The sequence below is a fragment of the Canis lupus genome, chromosome 23, assembly GCF_003254725.2.
Source record: "Canis lupus dingo isolate Sandy chromosome 23, ASM325472v2, whole genome shotgun sequence".
NCBI lineage: Eukaryota > Metazoa > Chordata > Mammalia > Carnivora > Canidae > Canis > Canis lupus.
The window spans coordinates 1,195,441-1,220,954 of record NC_064265.1 but is presented as its reverse complement, the minus strand read 5'-3'; the positions used below and the strand labels follow the sequence as shown (position 1 = coordinate 1,220,954).

General features: G+C 49.1%; 2 protein-coding genes and 1 non-coding gene across 3 annotated transcripts in view; 1 reads left to right on the top strand and 2 right to left on the bottom strand.

Moving 5' to 3' along the window:
* Positions 1 to 13,000, top strand: part of LOC112668856 (adipocyte plasma membrane associated protein) — a 35,075-nt gene extending 22,075 nt beyond the window's left edge. Inside the window, exons 4-9 of the mRNA XM_025461518.3 lie at positions 1,072 to 1,164; positions 2,692 to 2,808; positions 4,279 to 4,453; positions 5,055 to 5,189; positions 5,641 to 5,833; positions 10,513 to 13,000. Coding sequence (XP_025317303.1) covers positions 1,072 to 1,164; positions 2,692 to 2,808; positions 4,279 to 4,453; positions 5,055 to 5,189; positions 5,641 to 5,833; positions 10,513 to 10,722 — 923 coding nt within the window. The 3' untranslated portion in view covers positions 10,723 to 13,000. The remainder of the gene's footprint in view (positions 1 to 1,071; positions 1,165 to 2,691; positions 2,809 to 4,278; positions 4,454 to 5,054; positions 5,190 to 5,640; positions 5,834 to 10,512) is intronic.
* Positions 540 to 642, bottom strand: LOC112668939 (U6 spliceosomal RNA). Its single transcript, XR_003141963.1, has one exon. It is a non-coding gene; the product is annotated as a U6 spliceosomal RNA (small nuclear RNA).
* A 3,250-nt stretch (positions 13,001 to 16,250) lies between the features above and the next one.
* Positions 16,251 to 25,514, bottom strand: CST7 (cystatin F). Its single transcript, XM_025461519.3, has 4 exons — positions 25,338 to 25,514; positions 18,774 to 18,946; positions 17,227 to 17,343; positions 16,251 to 16,756 (listed from the first exon to the last, which is right to left on the bottom strand). Exons 1-4 carry the CDS (start codon positions 25,411 to 25,413, stop codon positions 16,679 to 16,681), a joined length of 444 nt encoding a protein of 147 aa, XP_025317304.1. The 5' UTR covers positions 25,414 to 25,514; the 3' UTR covers positions 16,251 to 16,678.

The following is a 25,514-nucleotide window of genomic DNA, read 5'->3' as shown; positions in this document are numbered from 1 at the left end:
CCACTGATGTTTAAAGTGATAATTGATACAGTTGGATTAACATTTACCATAATTATTACCATTTTCTATTCCTTTGTTTTTTGTTCCTACTTTTGTCTTCACATTCTGCCTTTTATAGTTGTTTAGTATAGTTGACACAGAGTGTTACATTGTGTCAGGTGTACAACTTAGTGACTTGACAAGTTTAGACATGATGCTGTATTCACAAGTATAGCTAACTTTTATAGTTTTTTTTTAAAGGTTTTATTTATTTATTCATGAGAGACACAGAGAGAGGGAAAGAGAGGCAGAGACACAGGCAGAGGGAGAAGCAGGCTCCATGCAGGGAGCCCAACATGGGACTCGATCCCGGGTCTCCAGGATCACGCCCTGGGCTGAAGGCGGCGCTAAACCACTGAACCACCCAGGCTGCCCTAACTTTTATAGTGTTAATTGACCATTTTATGATCCCATTTTGCCTTCTTGCTTAGCATATCAATTATACTTTTTTCTAAAAAATTGTTTTACTAGTTGCCATAGAATTTGCCCATATACATTCAAAAACAATGGACTGTTCCATGAATTTGCATGTCATCTTTATGCAGGGACATGCTAATATCTATATTGTTCCAGTTCTAGTATATGTATTGATAAACTGAGCACTTACTGTGCTTTAGTTTTATCCCAAGGGACTTCTTAGCAGTTCTTCCCCTTTAGTTGGATATAATCAGCATCAGCAGCAGACATCAGCCTGAGGCAGACATGAACACATTTCCCTGAGTGCTGAGTGTCAGCCTGAGAGTCCATGCTCTTTTGAGAGTGGAAAATCCTCACAGTTTTCTTCAGACTGGCATCTCTGTACCCTTGCTCGAGTGTCAGGTTCAAATCCACATGCCAGTGCCCCAGGCCCCCATGGCTTTATCACTGTGTGCTTTAAGGACTCAGGCATCACTTTTCCTTCATCTTCAGAGCTGCCGTTTTCTTTTAGAGACGAAAAATACAAACAAGCCACCTCTGCTATAGAAGGCAGTATGATCACAGTTCTTAGGCAAATCTAGTAACTCTCTTATTCCTTTTTATTTTTTAAAACAGATGTGATGTTTACTGGTACAGCAGATGGCCGGCTTGTAAAACTTGAAAATGGTGAAGTAGAGACCATCGCCCGGTTTGGTTCAGGCCCATGCAGTAAGTCAGTGACTGCCAACCCTCCCCCGTATGTCTGCCATCACTGAGAAAGGTGCTGAATGGCTGTGCGGAGCTAGAAGTCAGGTTCACCCTTGGAGAAATAGAGCTCCTGACCACCTAGCAGATAGAGTCTGACCTGGGCATTACCACCAGCTCTTCATTTGCCATGTGGTCCCTGGACCTCATGGTACCTGATTGTGACTGTGCAGGTGCAATTTGCCAGCCAGGCAGTGGCCCACACCTGCTGGTTACTTTATGGACCCCCTCCTCCCCTCCATTCCGTAGTGGCCTGTGTACACACTTGAGGTAACTTTGAAGATTAATAGCTATTGTGAGAGTGCTGCTATGGAAGAGTAGTTGGTTAGTTGGCTATGTTATTACTTGCATGCGGAAACATTGTTCCTGATGCATTTTCACTGTACAAAGAAGAAAGTTAAAAGTCACCTCAGAGTCTTCATTTTAGTGCATAGCTTTTCAGATCTCTTTTTGTTCATGAGTACTGTGGTTTTGTGGTGGAATCATACTCTATATTCGTTTTTTCAAGCTGCCTTTTCAACTCTATTTTGGGAGTTTACCGATCCTGTAAATGTCCTGCAGTAAGGATTCCGTAGTAAGCACCTCTGCAGTAAGTGCCCCTGCAGAAAGCACCCTTCATTGAGCACTCTGCAGTCAGCACCTTGCAGAAAGCACCCTACACTAGAGCACTCTGTAGTAAGCACCCCATAGAAAGCACCTCTGTAGAAAGCACCCTGCAGTTAAGCATGCTACACTGAGCACCTCTGCAGTAAGCACCCTACACTAGAGCACTCTGCACTAGATCACTCTGCAGTGAACACCCCATAGAAAGCACTCTGCAGTAAGCACCTCTGTAGAAAGCACCCTGGACTGAACACCCTGCAGTAAGCAACCCTGCAGTAAGTGCCCCACAGAAAGTACCCTGCAGCTTACATAAGCACCCTTGCATATAGAGCCCTGCAGTAAACACACCTATAATAAATTTGTATTGCCACAGGTTTAAAAGGGTATAGATAGTAATTTGAGGAATAAAATAGTAGTTCTCCCTTGAAGCCAGGTGGAGGGAAAACTGCTAAGACCCTAAATGAGCACAGTGTTCAGATCAGACTATTGGGATTAAACTCACCATTTCTAAAACATAAAAATTAAAAAAAAATAATAAAATAAACTCACCATTTCTTGAGGCCCTGGGGGAATTCTATCTAGAGTTGGGCCCTGGCTCCTGATGAAGTCCCCGAGTTAACTGTTCAAGTCTTGGGAATGCGATTCTTGGGTACCAGCTGTCGTTCATATGTTCAGATCCATATTCTCAGGTGGTCCCTCTGGATCCATCAGGCAGTTGTCATGAGTTCTGAGGGGGCTGGAATACTAGGGGGTGGGTCTGTGTCTAATGCCATGGGCTTTTTTGTTTTGAATAGCACTATGTGTATTTGGGAAGGGATGGATGAAATACTTGGAGGCATAGGTAGAATCTGGGACCAGCCACTGATTCCTACCCATTTGTTTCCCTAGAAACCCGAGATGATGAGCCTGCTTGTGGGAGGCTCCTGGGTATCCGGGCGGGACCCAATGGAACCCTATTTGTGGCTGATGCATATAAGGGACTATTTGAAGTAAATCCTTGGAAACGTATGTAACAATGCCTTATTTTCTTCTGTGATGATTTCAGATGTTTTAAACGATAAGTGCATAAGTGGATCCAATGGAATTTGTTCAGACTACTGGAGACTCTCTAATATTTGTTAATCCATTGAATAGTACTGGAAGTGTTGTCTGCACATATCAGCGGCCATGGAATTCATGACTGCATTTGGTCAATATCCTAATTTCCTGTTTTTTTAGCCACAGGGTCTATTCCTCAAAATGTTTGGTTAGAACTCCTCTTCGTGTCTTTATTTTTCGGTGTCTCTCTCTGTCTTGTCTTCCTGTTTCTTTTCTTTTTTTTTTTTTTTTTTTTTAAATTTATTTATGATAGTCACAGAGAGAGAGGCAGAGACACAGGCAGAGGGAGAAGCAGGCTCCATGCACCGGGAGCCCGACGTGGGATTCGATCCTGGGTCTCCAGGATCACGCCCTGGGCCAAAGGCAGGCGCCAAACCGCTGCGCCACCCAGGGATCCCTTCCTGTTTCTTTTCTGTGTCTGTCTTTTCCTTTGTTCTTTGTCCATGTCCTCCTAGTTTTCTCTCTGTACATGCTTCAGCAGGAGAACTTGTTATCTTGGGGGGTGCCTGGGGCTCTGGGTGGCACCGCTCTGTCATTTGTTGGCTGTGTGACCCTGCAGGTGCTTTAACCTCTCTGTGCACAGGTTACTTATCCATGAAACAGGGCTAATGGTAGTGCCTGCCTTGTGGGATTATGTGAGGGTATAAATGAGATTGTATATAGAGATAGCGCAGCACTCCATACATGGTTATTCTCCTTTTTTTAAAAAATTTTTTATTTATTTATGATAGTCACACAGAGAGAGAGAGAGAGGCAGAGACACAGGCAGAGGGAGAAGCAGGCTCCATGCACCGGGAGCCCGACGTGGGATTCGATCCTGGGTCTCCAGGATCGTGCCCTGGGCCAAAGGCAGGCGCTAAACTGTTGTGCCACCCAGGGATCCCTTATTCTTCTATTTTTAAAAGCTGTCACTATTTCTGTATTTAAAACCAGGTAAATGGAACAATTTGTATTTCCCTCAAGCAAACCAAAAAATAGTTAGTTGCCTTTCACCTAAGAGTTTTAATAGATTTTTGAAAATCAGTTGGTCTCAATAAAAGAAAGAGGGCCTCATCTTTATAGGAAGGATTCTGCCCTTAATGAAGTCAATGTAAAAACATTCATCACTTAACAGCTGAAAGAAAGAAAGACACTTTGTTACTGGGAGAGGGAATAAATCTACTGGCATATGACATGGGGAAGAAGCTCATTTTAGTTTTTCCTTTTAAATCAGGTAGGCTGATTGAGACTTTAAAATTATTGACATATAGGTTCTTAGAATGAAAACGGGTCTTTTCCTCCCTCCTTTCCTTCTTTCTTCCATTATTTCATTCTTTCTTTTCTTCTTTGCTCCTCCCACACTCCCTGTCTCCTCCCTTTCCTTTTTTCCTACTTCAGGTGAAGTGAAACTGCTCGTCTCCTCTGAGATACCCATTGAGGGGAGGAAAATGTCCTTTGTGAATGATCTTACAATCACTCAGGATGGGAAGAAGATTTATTTTACGGATTCTAGCAGCAAATGGCAGAGACGAGATTATCTGCTTCTGGTTATGGAGGGAACGGATGATGGGCGGTGAGTGTTCATTTTAGATCTTCTACTCAGTGAGATCATCAGGCAGGGTGACTTCGGCACAGCTTATTTGTGGGAGTCATTGGAGTATTTCTGAGCATGATATTGCAGCTTTTAAGGTAGGACTTTCATGACTTCTGGAAAGAGGTGATGGATGCAACACAACAGAGCAAGATGCTCTCACTTTCTCTTTGAAAAAATGAAATTAAAACAGGCCAGTGCATCTGAGCATGTGGTCTAGGCACTCTGGGTGACACCTCCCAGGCTGGCCTCGGTTTCAGGGCATCTCTCCCAAGGGGGACATCTTTGAGGCTGGAGCCATGGGGGCCCTCCCTGGTGCTAAACCAGCTCCCATCTCAGCGAGGAAACCGACTGGGGCCGGGAGAAGTGGGGGGCAGATGCTTAAGGTCTGCTCTGCATGGGAGAGGCCTCCAGGGGGCAGCCTGGAGTCAGGTCTGGGCAGAGGACCACCAGAGGCCTTGTCACTGGGTTGTGAGGATCCCCTTCATAGGCACACTGCCTGTGGCTCAGAGGGGAGTGAGGCTCCAACTTGGCAGGGGTCCTGGACTCTCCCACCTGAGTGTTTGCTGTTGGCACCCCACAGTCTGCTAGAGTATGACATGGAGACCAAGGAAGTGAAGGTTTTACTGGACCAGTTGCGGTTCCCTAATGGAGTGCAGCTTTCTCCTGAAGAGGACTTTGTCCTGGTGGCTGAGACGACAATGGCGAGGATAAGAAGGTGCGTGCGGCAACCTGCCGAGCTGTTGGAGTGTGCCAGAGCTTGCTTGCCCTGGCCCGGCCAGGTTTGGGCTAGGAGATGTTGAGCTACTTGATTGGAAATGGGGCAGGGCACCTTCTTTGTGTGGTAATGGAGGCAGTAAAATTCAGGGATGGCTTTTCTTTCTCTCCCATCTCAGCCTGCTTGAAAGTTGTAGCCTGGGAGAGTCTTGATTTAATGCTGACCACACATCCTGGTCCCTTTCCCTATGGGGTGGACTGTCTCCCTGCTACTGCTTCTAGCTGTGCCCCAGGCTGGTGAGGGCCTCTTTCAGCATCCTGTGCCTTCCTTCAGGGTGGACACATTTACAGTTGTAAATCAATTGGAAATCAAGACCATTTTGATGCTTGACTAAAATTTTTCCTTAAGTTGGGGGGCCACTGCTCACCACTTGCTTGGGTGAATTTTTCAGATTCTACGTGTCAGGCCTGATGAAGGGAGGGGCTGATCTGTTCGTGGAGAACCTGCCTGGATTTCCAGACAACATCAGACCCAGCAGCTCTGGAGGGTACTGGGTCGGCATGGCAACCATTCGCTCCAACCCTGGGTTTTCTATGTTGGATTTCTTATCTGAGAGACCCTATATTAAAAGAATGATTTTTAAGGTAACTATGAAAACTATAATTCTAAAAAACAAAATGAAAATGCATCTGATTACGTCTTTTTTGAACTTTGTAGCTCTAAAAATTTTTGTGCTGCTTATATTTTGTACTTTAGTGACTTTTTTTTAATATAGAGAATGAGCAAGCATGTGTGTGAGCAAGCAGTGGGGAGGGGCGAGGGAGAGAGGGGGAGAGAAAATCTTACAGGCTCCACACCCAGCAAGAAGCCTGATGCAGGGCTCAGTCTCAAGACCCTGAGATCATGCCTCACCCTGAAATCCAGAGTCAAGAGTTGGAAGCTCAACCGATTGAGCCCCAGGCACCCCACTTTTAGTGACTTCTTTAAAACACATTTTATGCTTCAGCCTGAGATGTAAACTGAAACACTTGAACTCTTTGATGTTGCCCTTCTGGTTTCTTTGGATATTTTTACCATCCCCCTTACTGTCATGTCCTGTCAATCACACGTGCCCCTCTGTGATGGCTATCACAGGCCTTCTCCCCTCTGCATATACCCTGCAACTTGGCCTTCAAATGGGGCCCTGCACACCACACTGCTGTCGCTCCTCAAATGTTACCAAGCATGCCTTCCTGCGGCCTCACATGGAGACCACTGTCCTTGGCCCCCAACCCACCCTGGCTCCTCCTGCCTTCTGAAACCTTCATGTCAGCCATACACCCCCACCCGCATAGGATCTTGACCTTTTACTTCTTAACACACCAAACTCGTTTTCATTAAAAAAAAAAAAAAAAACAAAAAAACAAAAAATCACCCACCCTCACAAATGGCCAGCCACTCAGACCCTTTAACACAGCCTTTCCCCCAGTGACTTCCAGTGTAACTGCACATTTTACACTGTGGATGAGGAGCCTCTCAGTACTAGGTACTTCCATCATCCAGAAATCTTCATTTCCAACAAGCTCCATTTCACAGGCTGAATAGATGTGTGAAATTGGTATTGGATATTGAATATTGAGTAGATATTAAAATAATTGTAAGTTAAGGCCCTTGAAGGTACCAGGCAGCAATTACTGAGTCTGCATAGAGCTGGGCCCTGTGTCTAGGCCCTGTGGAGGGGCTGCAGGCACCTGCTCTGTCAGGCTGGCCCATGGCTTTCCTTTTTGTTTCAAGTTCCGTGAGTCACTGTGGAAAATCCCCATCTGTTCAAAAATAATACATCCTTTCTTTTTGCCTCGTTGGCTTGAGAGCCAGCATCTGTTCCCACTGGGACCTGGAACGAGGCAGAATGGTGAGGTGATTTTCTTTTTTGAGTTTTTTCAGATTTGTTGTTGTTGGTTTTTGTTGTTGTTTGTTTTAGGACAGGGATTTTGAAGAAGGCCAGGCCAGTTGTGGGATCTTACCGTAAATGTAATTGAAATTATTGAGGATTTGTATTTGTTTTTAGTTTTGAGACAGTATCAGACTTAGAAAAGTAGCAAGAGGATACAAAGAACTTCTTTCCTTGAAGTATTTGCAAATAAGTTGCTTACCTGGTGCCCTGTCATCATTAGGGTTTGGGCAAGTACTTGCTCTAGTGATATCCTTTATAACAGAATATTTGACCTGGATGAGGTGTGGCCTTCCGTTGTCATGTCTCTTTATTCTGCTTCAGTCTGGACAGCTCCTCGGTCTTGATCTTTTTCAAAATTACAGGTCAGTTATGTGGTACAGTGTTCCTCCATTTGGGTCATCTGGCATGTCTCATGATTAGATTTAGGTTCTACATCTGTGGTGGGAAGACTACAGAAGTGATGTGTGTTCTCAGTATGTCCTGTCAGGAGGCATGTGATGTCAGCTTGTCCCATACTGGTGGTGGCAGTGTTGGCCACCTGATTCAGTGCTGAATGCCACCGGGAAGCCCACTGTGAAGTCATTCTTTTTGCACTTCTAATTAAAAAGTATTTTGTGGGGAGGTACTTTCTAAATAAGTAAATATCGGTATAATCTCATGATTGCCTATCCTTTTTTCAGTGGGTTATAAGCTGTTATTGCCATTATTTATTTTGAGGCTCAAATTGTCTGGCTGTGGCCAGTGGGAGTCTCTTCAGGGTGGTCCTTGAGCTTTGCACATGTCCCTACCAGTTTTGGAGTGGTTCCTTAGTCTCTGGCACCGTTCATTGTTCAGGCTTATCATGCCTCAGCTCTGTAGTTGACCACTTCTGCAGGAGCCCTGGTTCCTTCTAGAGGGATCTAGTGCTACACGTGCACACTGCTTTTGGTGTATTGCTGCCCCCAGCCCCCCTCAACAGAAAAGCCGGGAACATATGCACATATATTCATAGATATAAAAATACATTTGACCCTTGAACAACATGAGGGTTAGGGGATCTGGCCCCTGTGCAGTCAGAAATCTGCATATAATCTTTGACTCCTCGAAGACCTAATTACTAACAGCCTACTGTAGACCAGAAGCCTCACCAATAACAGACACTTGATTAATACATAATTTGTATGTTATGTGTATTATATACTGTATTCTTACAATAAAGTAAGCTAGAGAAAGAATATTATTAAAAAATTATAAGGAAGAGAAAATACATTTATGGCACTGTATTTATCCAAAAAATCTACATATAGGTAGATCTCCTACAGTTCAGACCGGTGTTGTTCAAGGGTCAAATATATATATGGTGTACATACACATGTTTATACATGTTCATTTATTTATCATCTGTTTATTTTAATTAAAAACTATAATAGATGCTATTTTGGCTTCCAGTTCCATACTACGGGATTCTAGTTTTCTCCACTTCCATATTAGTACTTCCCTTCTCTGATAGTGAAACATCTAGATCCTATTATCCTTCATACCTGCTTGATCAGATGTCCTGAACGTCACCCATCTGTGGCCATTGTCCCCCATCACACGGCCCCTGCTAGGACTCTAGCATCCCATGCTGGGTCTTTCTTCTCAACCACATGAGGCCATTGATGGCTGTGCTGACTGGCACCAGGTAAACACCCTCCTTACGCTGTCTGGGCTCTGCCAGCCTGTGCCAGGCCACCCCCTGTGGCCCTATTCTGTGCCACTGCCCTACTGCCCTCTCCCTTCCCCCAGTGTGGACTCTCCCTAACCCTTCTTGGACTGACTTGTGGTCTGGGCCATAAGTGGTTCCAGCCTCTGCACATACCTACCTTGCTGGGCCCTATAAGCCACTTCAGGGCATTATGTAGCACAAAGTTTTAAAGAGACCAGTATGTGAAGGGCAGCCTATAGCATGGCTCCTCTGGCTATGAAGAGCCTGGTGTGGAGGAGGCTGCAGCAGCCAGGAAAGGTGGTGAGGCAGAGCCTGGAGTGGGGGGTGGTACATAGTACATGACAAGACCTGGTGGTGCCGGGCTTGCAGGTTCTGGAGAGAAGGGATCAGGCATGAGGGCTGGGTTCTCAGCATCAGCAGATGATGTCAGGGGCCCTGTCTCCCTAGCCAAGGTATCTGACAAGTTTGAAGAGCTGTTAGAAAGTCCTAGTGAAGATGGGTCAGTACCAGGGGTTGGAAATTGGGGTGGAGATTTGAGAGCTTTCTGGGAAAGCAGCTTAAACCTAGGAGAAAGGGTGTGATGTCTTAGGGGATAAGATGGGGAGAACAGAGAAGAGAGGACCTAGCACTGAAGTAGGTGGCATTTCATGGGCTATGGGAAGCCTTATGGGGTATTTTAAGCTATAATCAACTTTGATTGCCATAGAACTTTCTAGAACATAATCAACTTGTATGACTGTTTAGACCTTTCCAATGATTAGGAGACATTATTCATTGGATATTTACAGTTGTTTGGCTGTTTCCTCTTACATTAAAAGGTAGACATCTGCCTATTAATTTTCACTCATTGGCCTTATGCAGTAGCATACTGTTATCATTTCCTCCCGGGTGTCCTGCTCTGTCAGAAATTACATCTCACTCTCCGGTTTCTCTCCTTAAAACCCTTCAGTAGCCCTGTGTGTCCCTTGACCCAGCTGAGCCACAGGTCTCCTAGAGGGTGCCTCGCTCAGCATGGAGGTGTTTCCCTCCATCTATCTCTACATTGGCCTCAGATAGAGCTGCCAGGGATCAGCAGCAGGGAAGCGGTGGAGGGCAAGGACACATTCATTTAACCTGTCCAGGTCTTTTCTCTTTAACATGAACCACTCTCACAATCTCCATCATTTGTACCTTGCACATATGAAATATTCTATATCTAGCCTGAGGGCTTGGCGTTTATTCTGGTTAGACTGTGCTGGTTTTAACTTGGCATTCTGGGGTCCACGTCACTGTGGCCTTGGCTTCAATGTTATGTTTTCCTTGGATGTGAGGAGCCCTAAATCCTTCTCTCAGTTCAGCCAGGTCATCCAGAGTGGCACTGCATTGGGTCTGGTAGGCACCATGGAGAGGACTGTTGGAAAGTTTGTGCTGGGCTTGCCTTGCTCTGGATGCAGGTGACAGGAGTCTCCTTGGCCTGCTCTGCCTGGGGGCAGAAGTGGGAGAGGCCTGCAGAACAACAGGCCCTCTGCCAGGGGCAGGGAGCTGGTTTAACCTGGCTCTGTTCTGTGCAGCTTTCCTGTCACTGGAGGAGCTGGGTCCTTACAAGATGGTGAGGGGATATGGCATCTGTGAAAAACAAAATTCAACTGAGTAAAGGCCTGATCTGCTCACGCTGCTCTCTTGGTCAGAAATTAACCTCTCCTCACACTGTGCTTCCCTCCCAGCTGTTTAGTCAGGAGACTGTGATGAAGTTTGTACCACGGTACAGCCTCGTACTAGAACTCAGCAACAGCGGGGCCTTCCGGAGAAGCTTGCACGATCCCACTGGGCAGGTGGCCTCCTACGTCAGCGAAGTGCACGAGTACAACGGGCACCTATACCTGGGCTCCTTCAGGGCCCCCTTCCTCTGCAGACTCAGCCTCCAGTCTGTCTAGCAGCCTTGACCATGGCTGTGCCAGGAGTCCTCACACTGGGCACCACTCTTGGTCCAGGAGATACCATGCACACAGCCCTTTCTACCTGCACCTGTTGGTCCTTGGAAGTGGATGGTGAGACCCTGTGGATATCTGGGCTCCTATAGGATACCCCTCACTTGGGTTGGATATTGCATTTAGATGGAAGCATAATATGCCACAAGGATAATAAGTACATGTTAAACCATTTTCCCTTTAAAAAAAAATCTAAGTACAGTGATTCTCTAGGACTTAGGAGACTCCATGCACTTATAATAGGCCTCAGGGTTTGGTAAATAGAGCAGTAGATGAGATGTCCAGGGATTTTGTTTTTGCTACTGGCCTGTCCTGCCATCCTCAGTATCTTTACTATAAAATGGGGTAATACTGGTCTTTGGGGGGAGTGGCACAGTAAGGGCAAGGAGAGCTCAGTGCAGAAATGTGTCTAGGCCAGTGGGTGGAGCTGTGCAAGTGATAGAGCTGTATTCTCCAGAGTTATGTGGGACATGGACATTCCCTTCCGTAGCTCATACCCTCCAGCTTACTCCAGTTCAGCCCCACTTTGAACCAGAGGGTTTTCAAGACTCCTGAGTCCCTATCAACCATTTAAAGGCAAGGACCTGAGTAAGTGCATAGAAGCATGTTGATTGGGACGCCTGGGTGATTGAGCGTCTGCCTTCTGCTCAGGGTGTGATCCCAGGGTCCTGGATCGAGTCCTTCTTTGGGCTCCCTGCATGGAGCCTGCTTCTCCCTCTGCCTGTGTCTCTGTCTCTCTCTCTGTGTCTCGAATGAATGAATGAATGAATGAATGAATAAATAAATAAATAAATAAATAAATAAATAAATAAATAAAATCTTAAAAAAAAAAACAAAGAAGCATGTTGATCCCATCAGCTCAGAGAGGACCTGCCGGACTTCTCTCTGTTGAACAATCTACCACCCAGCAGCTGGGTACTACAGGGCAGAATCTAGGGGAGTCCTGTTGACACACCTTTGCTCTTTACCTCTAGACCAACAGGTGAACGGTTCACATGTTAATGTCATTTGCTAGAGTGTCACAAGCTTGAAGTTGCTGTATTTTCTGATAAGTATGTCTACACACTGGTCCTAATTTTGTCAGGGGACTCATATAATAATGATAATTAAATTGACTTGGTCATTACCCTCTTTGGATGGTGTTGCCTGTAATGTAATTATATTAATTGTGACTGGAGTTTGATTCCATTGAGGGCTGATATGAGAGGATCATTTTGACCAGGACTTTGCTTAGGGACAAGCAGTTCAGTCCATCTGGCTTGCTCAGGGTCCCTCACAGGGCAGCCACCTCTGGCCATCACCTCCTGGCAGTGCTCGCCCTTGGGCAAGTTGATACTATATTGTGTTCCTGTTCCAGCCTACAGAATGGGGCTGGTATCTGTTCCTCTCTGTCCTGGGTGTTTGTGAGAGCCCAGAAGACCCTGTGTCTGGAATGGTTTTCAGTTACTTGATAAGGAAATATTTTACGTAGGTAATGATACTACAGTTGGGAGAAGATTGATAGCTGTGGTAACATCTGCATTGTGTGTGTCAGGTTGCACTGGCTGGCAGCATCCCCTCTGCTTCCTTTCCCAACAGTGGCCATCCCCCTCCCCCGTGCTGATCTGGCCTCATTTTAGGGGAAAGAGTCGGGATCTGGAAGTTGGCTCATTTTGTTGTTTTGCCTGCTCAGGGATGCCTTTATTTTGCAGTAGCAGTAGGACAGACTCAGATCAGCTTCAGTCCAGTTGATGTGACCCAGAATGTATTAGGTGGATGACTCAATGTTACTTATGTTACTTTAGAGGAAAAAAAGTTGAGTATAGATTATTAAATACTTTTTAATAGATAATGGTGCAACCCATTTATTAGCTGTCCAGGAATAAGGTAAAACCTGATCATTTTGTCATAAAAAACGATTTAAAGTGTGTGGAGCATATATAAGTTGACTTTTTGATTGAGAACAAAGTGCTTTGCTTTTAGTGCTTGCTTTTTACCAATGCAAAGAAGCTGGTAAGTTGCTTTTCACAGTGTTCAGCAAAGGAGTCTTGATTTTTACTTAGATGTTGATTTTCTGTCTCAGTGTCATTTCCTATGTTTTATCTGGTAATTTGCCATGGTGAGGGGCAAAGTATAGCCTTATTAGGTTTAAATATGTGATATGCTTTTGTTGTAAACATCATGCAGATTTGTTCTAATGTGAATTACTAACATGCTTTTAAAATTAAATCAAGTGATTCATTCATTGTGTGCTTCTTTATTATCTATTACAAAAACTCCAGTGGAACTCAGGTACTGCCGTTTTAAGATGTTTATCATCAACATACATTAGCAGAGTAGTTTAGAAAGTGTTTTCACAGACACTGACCTCTTACTGATGGGAGGAGATAAACTTGTTTTACAGGGGGGAACTGAGGCTGGGGGTGAGGGTGACTCCCTGGGCACACAGTGCCGGCACACTGCTGAGTCAGGACCCATACTCTGACTTCAGAATCTGCTGGGGAAGCTGGGAGATGAGGCAGGGTGGTGTTCCCAGGACCCGGCTCTGTGGTGATCACTGCCCAGCCCAGGGGTTGGACCTTGGCTGCACATCCAAGTCCCCTGGAGTGGGACACCTGGCTAGCAGTTGAGCTCTGCATTTGGCTCAGGGCGCAACCCTTGGGTCCTGGTTTTGAGTCCTGCATTGGGCTCCCTGCAGGGAGCCTGCTTCTCCCTCTGCCTATGTCTCTGCCTCACAATCTGTGTCTCTCATGAATAAATAAATAAAATCTTAAAAAAAAAAAAAAAGTCCTCTGGGGTTCCCAGTCTTCTGGAGTGGCCTGGCATCATTGTGGTTTTAAGCTTCACAAGTGGTCCCTGTGGCAGTGGTGGGGCACTCATCACTGTTGGGGCCCACTTGTACCCTAAAGAGGGGCTAAGCTGGGTGGATACCTGTAGGAGGGGCAGTAGAGCTGAATCCCTGAGGGTCTGTGTATAGCTAGTGAGGAGGTATGGGACATGGCCAGGGAAAGCTCTAGAGCACTCTGGGCAAGACTGTTAGAATTTTGACTGGTTTTGCTCAGTTTTTGAGACCTTTATTATTTTTTCTTTTCAGTCCTGATTCTGGTAGGTCTTAGAATCCTGGGTACTTAACTTTTACATTTTCTCAGTGAGACTAACATTAGGTGATGTCACAGCTTCCCTCTGGGTCAGAGTCATTCCCTCTGAGTCCGGGTGAAGCTCTAAGTTTAAAATAGGTAAAATTGGGTTGGCAATGCTAGACTTCAGGTCACTGGTTGATATCTGCTACCTAGGTAAGTTATACCATCACCATGTGGGCATTTTGTTTCATCTGTTTGAATCCTACAAGGTGGCTATCTGGCCAGTCAGATTGGATTTTGGTGTGCTCAGTCTGGAGAGCAGTCTTTCACGGGGAGCAAAGTTAACATTGATAGAACAAGCAGCGTGCCCACAGGACCTGCTCTATAGGAAGCTGTAGCAAAACGTCTGTGGTAGTGTGGTTGGTAGGTGTGTCTCAGTGGAGGACAGGGCACATCAGCTGTTGGCTTCCACAAATCAGAGTAGCCCCACCCTTGCTCACTGGCTCAGCTCCTTTCCTTCTGGTGTCACTGGTTGGTATAAGAGTTATTTAAAGTCCAGCATTGTCATCTGTGAGGTATAGTACATAAAGCAGATTGGGAATAATAAAGCAGCTGATGTATTTTAAAGTAGAGTTCAGGGCCCGAGGCCTCCATGTAGAGAAGATTTGCAGAAGCCTGAGATTGGGGGACACATGGTCAACTGGCTTCTGCAGTAGCTGGTTAGCCTTAGTTCTAAGATTTCTGTTTACATTATAGGAAGAGATTTTAGATACCTGACCCCAAATGATGTTTTGAATATTGTGGGCATAATTTACGGTTGAAAACAGATTTTTGAGATTCATATTTGAGGTTTCCCTCTCTGTCCCCAGAGGGAAGGTCAGCCGTAGCTCCTGGCTGGGCAAAGGGGGAGTTCATATGCAACTCAGCTCAGAGCAGAAATGCGGTGAGCTACCCTCCCCCACACCTGTGTGTGCATTCTCATTTCTGACCTTGAGGCCAGGTGAGGCCAAATGGGCCTCACAGGCCTGGAGGCCTAAGTAAGTTTTAAGGAGAGGCCTGGCCTTCCTGTGCTCTGGGCTGTATTGAAATGTTAATGAGCACTGACTGGGAGTTAGCATGGGTTCCATCCTTCATTGGCTGCATAGTCTTGCCTCTTCAGCTGTGTCCCAGGCCCATCTGACTCTGAAGCTCTAACTCCTGGTGCTCCTGTCACCTTGTGTATGTGTGTATGGGATCAACAGTGCTGGGTGAACTCATTTATCGTAATGAAAGGATGGCCTTTAGAATCATCAAGTAAAGTTCTTGTGGCCTAGTTGGCATAGTTGTCACCAATGTCCCTGAATCAAATGACGAGGAAATTTTTCGAGCCAGCAAAAATGAACAAATATATTTGGAATTAAAGCTCTCTCTTCACTGAAGGAAGCCAAAGGGTAATTCATTTTGACTTGTACATACTGATCAAGTTTACAACTGCATACTAAATTGTTATACATATTAATACTGATTTTGTTTCCTATGAATTATCAAGACCATATTTTTTAAAGACTTATTTATTTTAGAGAGACAGAAAGAGGAAGGGAGGAGGGAGAAAGGGAGAGAGAGAATCTGAAGCAGAGTCCCTGCTGAGTGTGGAGCTGGGCTCCATCTCACGACCCTAAGATCATGACCTGAGCCGAAATCAAGAGTCAGAGGCTTAACCGACTAAGCCACCCAGGTGCCCCAAGTCCATACATTTTTAAAAGGCAACAGTGGATTTTGTACTAATCTATAGTTTGAAGAGGCCTGGAGAGGAAGAAGTCCAAAGTGAGAGGCTCCACATTCAAACCCAGGCCTACTGGAGCAGTAGCAGGCCGAGTGTCTTCTCTGAGTGAAGCCCATCTCTGTCTGTAGGCTCCTGGGCATGTCCGTGGCCCAGCCTTGCACTGTTAACAATACCAGCTCGAGCGCTGTCTTTTACAAGGATGCTAGTGCCTGCCAGCCCACAGTAGTCTCCTCATCCTCTTCCCAGGCACGGCACGTACAGCTGAAACCTGGGCCCCCCCTTCCTGAGGGGCTGTGGGGGGGTGGTCCTAGCACTCTGCTTTACCCCACCTGCCTGGGGACATCTCTGCACATGTTGAGCCTCAGAGGCAGTGGAGAGAACTTGAGTGTATGGCTCCTGGTGAGAAGAAAGCCTAGCCGGAGGTGAGTGCCTTCTGGGTGGGGTGCTCCCTGCCCCACCAGTTCATGATGTGAACACAGGCTGGCCTATTTCTGGTGTTCTGTCTTTAGTATCTTTTAGCTAGCAGTGAAAGGCTGGAAAAGCCTCCAAGGGGCTTTATGGGAGTCATTAGACCACTCAGTGAGGGGGACCCCTCACAACACTCACCTTGCCTTCCCGACTGTCCTTTAACAGGCAAAAGCAATAGCTGTTGCTTTGAGATTGGTCAGTTCTTCATATTTATTCATAATTTTATTCATCCCCAAAAGTCCAGATGCGTAACAGCTGACCTGGTCCCCCTGCCCAGTGCTGTAGATCTCTGGGCTTTCACTGCTGTATGTGGGACCACCGGGTAGTCAGGTGGGAGGGCACAGGAAAACGCCTCCCTCAGGGGTCCGGAATCTGATAAATTCCCATCAAAGCATTAGTAAAATTAGATTTAGAAGAAAAGTGAAATACATAACATAACCCCAGGCAGTGTCGGTCTTCCACCCTAGCTGTTCTGCAATGTATCCATGGGCACTTCCATTCTGCTCCCTGGGGAGATACCACTTCCAGAAAGTCCGAGGGCCTGTGATAGCCAGGGTGGGGCTATGACGGAGCATGGTCCAGAGCACAGGTGCCCCTGGCTGAGAGGCAGGAGTCAGTGACAGTGGAGCAGGGGCACCTCGAACCTCTGGAGCCAGGGGATGACCCACACTTCAGTGTAGCAACTGAAAGTCTGAAACAAAGAGGGGCACGCTAAGACCCTTCTGTTGCTGCGGCCCTCCTGCCCCGCTCTGCAGGGGCTGAGTCCCCTGAGCCGCTGCTGGGGCCTGTGTGCATGCACCTCTTCCTGATGATGGCCCTCCCACCCCAAGTTGGTATTTTGGAAAATTTCACCTCTATAGAGAAGTTGAGAGAGAGAGATCTGGGAATATATGCTTTTCACTTTCATTTGCAAACTAAGCTTTGTCGCATTGCTCTCTCCCTGAGTGTGTCTGTGTGTCTGTAGCTTCTGAACTCTCTGGAAGCTGTTTTTGTTCTAACTTCCCCTGCCGCATCCCAGCATGTGGGGTGTGCCCCTGGTCCGTGGGTACTGCGCGGATGCTGTCGGTGAGACCTGGAACCTTGCAGGCAGGGAGGTGATAACGGGATGTCTCCTAAAGCCCTGGGGAGTGGGTGTAGGGAGGTGAGACCCCTTTGCTTTACCTGTTTTAAAGTTCGGTTGGTCTGGAAGTCACAGTTGTCTAGACTAGGGTGCTGGGTCTTCTTGCAAGAAGTTCTGCCAATCTTCATGTCCAGCATGTACCTCAGGCCCTTCACGATCTAAGGGGAGAAAGGGCCCTACCTGTGTTACTTGGTCCAGGACAGCAGGGTGGCTAGGGTGGCTGCTCCTCCACCAGCAGGAGGAGGCATGGAGGCAGGGGACAGAGATGCTGGGATATCCCCCCCATGGGCTGAGGGTGTGGAGGCCTGTCTGGGACTTAGAGAACCGGGAGGGAAGCCGCTGCTGGGTCCCCGGTCCCCCCTTCCTTTCTTACCCACTCATGTCCTTCCTGCTCATGGCTCCAGTTCTTGGTCCCCAGGTGAGCCTGGGGCTCTGTGTCTGTCCTCAGGACATTTCCTTCCCACCCAGAATTCTCCATGAGCAGGGCCGGCCCCTGTGCCTCACCAGGGTGAGGTGATGTTCCCTCCAGGCCCAACACCCACCTGTGGCTTGTGCTGCCCTGCCGTACCCCCTGCCCTGCTCCCTTGCCCCACCCTACCCCCCAACGGTGGTCGGTTGTTTTTCTCCCAGTTTCAGAATAGACCTTTTCCACTTGCATGTGGAACCAGCAACCTGGTTCATTGTCATTTGTGGTCTCTCAATAAAGCCTCGACTGTACAAGTACCAGATGAAATAAAGTAATCCCCAGTATCACTGAGGGGTAACACCCTACCCTCCCTGCTCATTGGCCCTTGAGCCCTGGCACAGCATCAGGGGCTTGTGTTCCTGCAGGAGGTGCAAACCTGGCTCTGGACCATCCCATGGCCCCTGGGGCTGAGTCCCTGGAGACAGGACACTGGCGATTTCCCTGGGAAATAGGCTTTTCAAGCTCACACACACCAGCCTGCCTTTCTACAACATGCTGCCTAATCATAAAAATAGGCTGCTCTTAAAAAAGTTTGCAGTTTTTGAAAAGAATAAGGATTATAAGAATTTCCAATAATCCTGTTACAGAGGTAACCAATATCAGTATGTGTAAAAATTATTAGCATTAGAATGGGACACCTCACCCATCTTTCCTGGGGGGGTTATGTGGGGAAGGGGGAGAGGTCTGGGCAAAGCTCTGATGATGGGGCCCAGACGGAGAACGGCAAGAGGTCCTTCGTGGCTGCGGTGCAGGGTGGGGACTTTGACAGGCGGTGCCAGGGGTTCCTGTGGGCCAGCATGCTGCTTCCCCACCCCACTCCCTCCCCCACCCCCGCCCACAGCTCACCCAGCTGCAGAGGCCCTCTCCTGCCCTGCCCTCCTGGGTTCAGTTCCAGGTGTGCTGATGGCCCGGGAGAGGCATGCTTTCCTAAGAGGTGGCTCAGGACCTTCTAGATGTGCCCTGGGTGCCTCTGGCTCTGGCCACTCGTGGACTGTTTGTGGCCGCTGCTGTCACCATCCCAGCCTGGGCCTGAGTCCTAGGTGGATGGGCACTAAGTGGGTTGGTCCCTGGTAAGACGGGAGCCACTGCAGCCTGGCCTCTAGGGGTGTCCCTGGCCCTCACCTGGACCAGGGCCCTGCTGATGTGGGACTCCTTGAACAAGAAGATGTCATTTGTACAGTTGTTGAACCTTTCAACGCTGTGTCTGGCTGCTTGGAGGACTCCGGGATCATGAGGATTTATTGTTTTGGGAAATCCTGGCTTCACATCAGAGCTAAGGATCTGGGAACAAAACTCTGAAACAGAGAAGCACAGAACCAGACAAGAACGTTGCTTTTAGCAGGTTGCACCTCACACCTTGGTTCTCCTGCTCCCGGTATGGCCGCTGGCCATCGCCCTACCTCTCAACCAGCCAGCCCATGTCCCACACCCCACAGTGTCTTTGTTGTGCCTCCCCATGATTGCTCCCTACTAAGAGCTGAGGACAAGGCACAGCGGGTGGTACAGTGATGAATTGCATAGTCCCATCTTACTGTGCCTACCACATAGTCTTTTTCGGAACCCAGGGTCATTTCTAACGTGTTAAAGAAAACCTGAACATGTCTTCAGGTGGTGGAGCCTCTGGATAGGATGCAGCTCCAAGGGTTGGAGGAAGGCACCCCGGTTGGCCTTTGAGGCTGCTGTCATCCGGACCCAGCCCGTCAGTGTGGCCTCAATGAGTGGGCCATGCAGAAGAGCCCAGAGGCCCATCCTGCCCTCTCACTGTGAGCATGCTGGTGCCGTCCTCTGCTTCAGTGGTTCTTGTCAGAATCCACCCAGCTTCCAGGCTCTAGGTTGGCCTTCCAGGGGGCCCCAGCTCCCAGGGACACCCTTGCAGGAGGCCCCAGCACCTGGCAGCAGTAAAGCACCTTATGCCCCTCACGTGCTGACTCCTTCCATGCTGTTCTGGGTGCAAGTATGAGTATGGGGGTCAGGCCTGGGCAACTTCAGCCCGCACAGCTCCATGGCAGAGCTGGCACGTGGTGGACAGAGGGATGAGTGGCTCTCTTTCATCCTTCCATGCTCTCCCTATTCGGAGGAGGCCCATATTTGGATAAAAGCTGGGTCAGCAACATGAGGGCCCTCTTTCCCAGCACTTGGGTCCTCCAGTGTCTGACAGAGCCAGGCAGAACCAGGGTTCCTCATACCCTTCTCTTCCCTCCACACTCTCTGCTCCCAGGCCCCAGAGAAGCAGAGTCTGGCCACACCCCAAGGCCCCCTGAAGGAGAACCTGACTTCATTCCTCTGTCCAGCTCACTCACTGGCACTTCGGGAGCCCCCCTCATCCTGCAGGCTCAGGGGGTGTAGAGGCCTATGTTCGCTGGAGCTCATGTTCCAGTAAAGAAATAGGCCAGACAAACCCCAGAGCAGCAGATGAAGTAAGAAAACAGGAATGCGAAAAGCCCCACTTTCCCACATAGCAACAAGTGAATGATGGCCTTCTCTGGTTGGAGACTCATGGTGAATTTACGTTTCTGTCAGTTTTTCTACAGTAGACAACTGATGTATTAACATAAAAAGAGGGGCACCTGGATGGCTCAGCCCATTAGGCGTATGCCTTCAGCTTATGATCCCAGAGTCCTGTTTTCGAGCCCTGCTTCTCCCTCTCCTCCTCTCCCTGCTTGTGCTCTGTCTCTGTCTCAAATAAATAAATAAAATCTTTTAAAAAATAACAAAAAGTCAAAGTTTTGGAGGGAGGAATTAAACTGGGGGGAGAGAGAAGGGGAAGAGGGTTTTTAGATTTGTAAACTGCTTCTCTTGATGAAGACATTCTCCCAGATGTTCCTGAAACGTTAGCGTGCCAGAGTTGATCCAGAGCTGAGCCGCTTTATTTCATTAACTAAAACAATGTGAAGGGCAAGGTCCTCAGTGGCACGGCCCATCCCAGGTGCTCGGGAGCCACTCGTGGTCGTGGCGGCCAGTGCAGGTAGGGACGCCTTGTCCTTGCAGAGGACCCCATGGGACTGCACTGCCCTGGGACTTCTCTCTGCTTCCTTCTGCTGTGAGGGAGTACTTTTATGCAGGCATCAGTGTTCAGTCTGGGTTTAGCACAAGGCAGAGGTGCTGAGGCAGCAGGAAGTGGAGACTCGGGGTGTGTGGGTAGCGGCAGTGGTAACCTGGCTTCCGGGCTGAGCGTATGTAAGGGGAGAATACAGGTGCTGACTTGTGCCCACCCTGCCCTGTCCCCTCCTGAGAGACACCCCAGTCTGTCTGGGGGGTGGAAAGTAAAGGTGACAAGCATGCAGGCTTTGGAGGAGGCAAGATACCAGCTGTTCCTGGGGAAGAAATCTCCACTTTAGGGGAGGAAGCTGGCAGCATGAATTCAACAGGACATGAAAGCTTTAACAGAACCTGCACTGGGATGTCCCACTGGGGACAAGGAATCCCCTACTCATGGGGGCTGACAGAGGGGGCTGAGGGAAATACCCCTCACTGGTATGGGGTGTAGGGTCAGATAGGGCTGGCAAGGCTAGGGAACTGCCTAGCAGGGTGGCGCCTTGTGTGCCGTGCCCCTGCTATGGTGAGAACCAGGACAGAGCCAGGGGGCACCTGGCTGGGTGGTCTTGTGTCCCCTGTGTGTGGTACAGCAGACGGAGCACCGAGAGTGGGTAGAGAAGGCATGGGTCTGTGTGCGTTCTTTGACCCTGGAGGGTGTCCTGCGGTCTGGGGAGGGCCAGCCTGACCCAGCAGGGCCCTACATGGCAAATGGGTCTCCCCCAGCTGGTTCCTTGGGCTCAAAGCCAAAACATCAAGACTAAGCTCATGATTCTTCGGCAAGCCTCCCTCAGCTTCAACAGCCCCATGACCTGGTCCTCTGTCCCCAATGAAAACAGCATATTGTTGGTACCCTTTTCAACATGGGCAGTCATGGCTATCTGCTGGTTTCCCTCACAGCTCTGTCCCTGACCAGCACTGGGATTCTCCTGTGTGAGAGTCCATCCCTCCTGGGAGAGTCTTTGCTCAGTCTCCAGAGATGGAAACAAGGAAAGCTGCTTGTGTTCCTTGAGTGCTAGCAGCTGGGCTCTTGGGATGGGTTGGGCCCTGGAACCTGCATTTCCCCAACTACTCACGTGGCTCTGATGTAAGTGGGGGTGCGGGGGTCTCCTGGCCTTGGTGCACAGATGCCTTAACATGAGGAGTGAGGGGCCGGCCCAAGGGCTGCTCCTCCAGCACCTGTGCCCGCTTGCCACACCAAGATGAGTGTGATTTGTAGTTGAGAAAAAAAAAAACCATCTGGACAAACAACTGCAAGCTTGGTTTCTGCTCCTCACTGTAGTGATGGCAGAGAAGAAAGAAGCCACCTTCACAGAAGGGATGGGGCCTCTAGTGTATTCCTGCTGTCAGAGTAGAGGATCCCCCCCTTTCCCTACTGGGGATCAAAATAGCTTTTATTTTTTGCTTTGTATAAATTACCTTTATTGGTTTTTCTGATTATAAACTTACCTGTTTTGGTAGGAGATCTGAGAAATACAGAAAAGTATAAACAAAATTAGTTATCACTCTTAGTATCCCAAATTAGAAATCACTCTTAGTAACCACTGTTGATGACTTTTAAAATAAAATGTATTAAATGTGATTTAGCTTGAATTGAACAAGATTAAAAATGAAATGAAAGGGGAGCCTGGGTGGCTCAGTTGGTTAAGCATTTGACTCTTGGTTTCAGCTCAGGTCATGAGAAGGAGCCCCAACTTGGGCTCCCTGCTGAAGGGGGATTCTGCTTGGTGTTCTCTTGCTCTCCCTTAGCCCCTCCCACAGTCTCTTTTTCAAAAAAGGGGGGCACCTGGGTGACTCAGTGGTTGAGCGTCTGCCTTGGACTTAGGGCATGACCCCAGGGTCCTGAGATTGAGTCCCACATCAGGCTCCCTGCAGGGAGCCCGCTTCTCCCTCTGTCTGTGTCTCTGCCTCTCTCTGTGTGTCTCATGAATAAATAAATAAAATCTTTAAAAAAAATGAAGTGAAAGTAGGTGAGGCTGAATCTCAGATGCGTATCTCGTTGGAACCCATGTCACTTCCTAAGGATTTTAATAATGTTACCAAAAGTTTAGGGAGAATACTTAAGTTGGTTTATTTTTATCTGACTACATGTTTTCCTAAAATGGGGCTTCATGTCAGTAAAGCTTCATCCGTGCAGTTGTCTAAAAAACAATAAAAGCTCCACTGTTAATTTTTTTAAAAAGTTGGAAGTCAAATCTATTTTTAGGATTCTTCAAGAGAAATCAGCAGGGAAAGCCTTCTCTTGGAGAATAAACATCCCAAAGAAGCTCCTTCAGGGAAGAATGGAAGCCACCAAGTGGGTGCTGAGCAGACACCATGGGCTGGTTGGCCCAGGGACCCTGCCAGGGGTCAGTCCCAACCCCACTAGGGGGGCGTGGGCTGTCCTCAGGGATGGAGGAGGGAGTGATCTGGGGCATGTGCTGCACAGTGGAAGTCTGGGGAGCAGGACAGTTAGAGCTGTTCCTTTCTTGTCACTACTCTTGGGGAAGTGTGCATCCCCATTCTACAGGGGAGACACTGGCACCCCAGAAGAGTGCAGGGTGAGTTTAAACCAGGTTCAACTAATTGTAAAGGCCTGTAATGAGAAGATGGGCCACTGCAAGATTGGCTGGGGGCAGGGGAAGGGGGCAGAGTGTGACAGGACAGCCCAGTGGAGCTTCCCAGGGAAGGTAACAGGTTGAGAAAGAAGGACTTTAAGGTTTCAACGAACATAAAAGGGCTGAGGACACTGATGTGGCAACTTCCGAAATCCCGACGGGCTTAGGGAGGGAAGATGCCAAGGGGCTCTGCATTTAGATAAGTGCAGTTTAGCATCTGGGCATGGGGAGGTTCATATGCCCAGAGGGCACCACTATCAGGGGCTCTGTTGCCCCCCTACCACGGGAAGGCACTGGGGTCTCTTCTCAGAGGAGGGAAGGGAAAGGCTGTGGGAGCCATGGGGACAGAGTTGGCTCTGGGCTGAGCTCCCATCTCTTTCCAACCACCAGAGAGGCCTCTAAGCCCCTCTTTCTCAGGCCCTTGCTGGGGTCCGCATCTGTCAAATGAAGGAAGCACCAGAAGGGATTGCCTCGGAGGGGCAGAGGTAGGGTGTGGGGGAAGGCTACCAGTGTGGCAGATACTTGGAGCAGGGATGTGGGCAAGTGGCTCCCAAGCACCCCTGAGCCCAGCAAGAATGCTTTCTATAGGCCACTGCCGGCAGACCTCTTCAAGGCCCAAGGGTGCTGAGGACCGTCCATCATCTCATGGATGAGGACCCTGCAGCTAAGGGAGGCTGCAGGTTCCACAGCTAGTAGATTTGAGGAGTCTGTGGTACCCCAAGGGTCTCTGCATGTGAATGTGGGCCCTGGACTCTGTAGCTGGTTCTCAGTGGCAGAGAGCAGGTCTGAGAGCAGCAGGGGAGGGCTGCTGCCTCGGGAGAGCCTGTCTCCGCCACCTTCCGATGGGGCAGGTGCTCTGATGTGGGCATGGACTGGAGAGGGTTTGGTCCAGCAGTAGGTGGCTGCAGAGGGAGGCAGCCCTGCCCTTGAGAGGACACTAACCGTTGTCCAGTGCCACCTGTCTCTGTATTCCCCATGCAGTTCCCACTCTGGTGAGGAAACAGAGACAAACAGAAGGAACTGGGCAAAGCAGTTGACAGTGAGTGTTAATAATTAAATTCCGTGCCGTTATGATGGCAGGCTCCACATGTGTCCAGGAGAGCCTTCACTAAGGTTTTGAGGAGTGTGCTTTTCTGTTCTGAACATCCAGCTTCTTCCCCTGACTTGTCCCCCTGGGATGGGTATGGGGGTGGGCACAGGAAGACAGTGGTATCCTGAAGAGAGGCCTCCAGGAGGCAGGGAAGGGGTATCTTCACTATGAGAGTAAAGAATGAGGGTTGGGGAGAGAGAGGAGGCAGGTGTCCTTTCCCTGTGATGGCCAAGTGCAGCACCCACTCGGGACAATCCAGGGCCCAGAGGCAAGTGTCTCCATGAGAGCATGTGACCCCTCTAGCAGCTGAGAGGTTCAAGGAGGTGGGGTGGGGTTCTCTACATCTCCACCAGCAACCACCACCTGTGATCCCAGTGATGGGGGGGCATCACTTGCCCCTCTGTGCTCTAGTGAGGACAGGTGTTCCTGGGTTTCTAACTTGGGCATGTCACCCAGTGTCCTTGTGCCTCAGTTTCCTGGAGCACAGCCACAGCACCCTCCCTCCCCTTGTCCCCCAGCTTTGGGTGGGTGGGCAGGAAGCATCTGATCCTTAGGCTCTGGGGACTTAGCCTAAGTCACAGGACAGCCGTCTGTGGGCAGGAAGGGCAGACATCAGATAGAGACTGACAAACCGCGGGCCTCCCAGAGCCCTCGGCATGGGGGGGCCACAGGGGAGCCTTCCTGGGACCAAAGGTTCCCGGGCCCTGTGTAAGCCTCGGGAACAGGGCTGGGGTGGGGAGACAGTAGGCTTCTGTCACCCCTGCCACCAGGCAGGTCCCACAGGCCCTTCCCTGGGCCCCGCACAGGCAACTGCCCCTGCCACAGCGAGGTCACCTGGGGCAGGCCAGCCAGCAGTGTGCCTTGGGGACCCAGGCAGGAGGCTCAGGCCACGCCCCACCACTGGCTACCTGGGGACGTTGCCTTGGTAGCCCCGCGCGGAGCGCCCCAGGGAGAGCCTGCTCTTACCTGCAGGAGGGCCCCCGGTGGTGGTGCTCCAGAGCAGGCCGCACAAGGCTAGCAGCAGCTGCCCGTCCTGCCGCATGGCTGCGAGCCGAGGTCCACGGGTCGGGTGGGTGCTGGGGCCTGCGGCCAGGGCTGTGCTGGAGAGCGGGAGGGGCCGCGCGCCGGGCTGGGTGCTGCGCG

What these genes read in the sequence shown, in the direction of transcription:
- CST7 (XM_025461519.3), bottom strand. Translation starts at nt 25,413, where the DNA reads ATGCGGCAGGACGGGCAGCTGCTGCTAGCCTTGTGCGGCCTGCTCTGG. An exon ending in CACCGGGGGCCCTCCTGCAG is followed by an intron (nt 18,947 to 25,337) that starts GTAAGAGCAGGC and finishes TCTCTGTTTCAG; the next exon opens with AGTTTTGTTCCCAGATCCTT. An exon ending in CCAACCGAACTTTAAAACAG is followed by an intron (nt 16,757 to 17,226) that starts GTAAAGCAAAGG and finishes TCTTTGTTTCAG; the next exon opens with ACTTTCAGTTGCTACACTGA.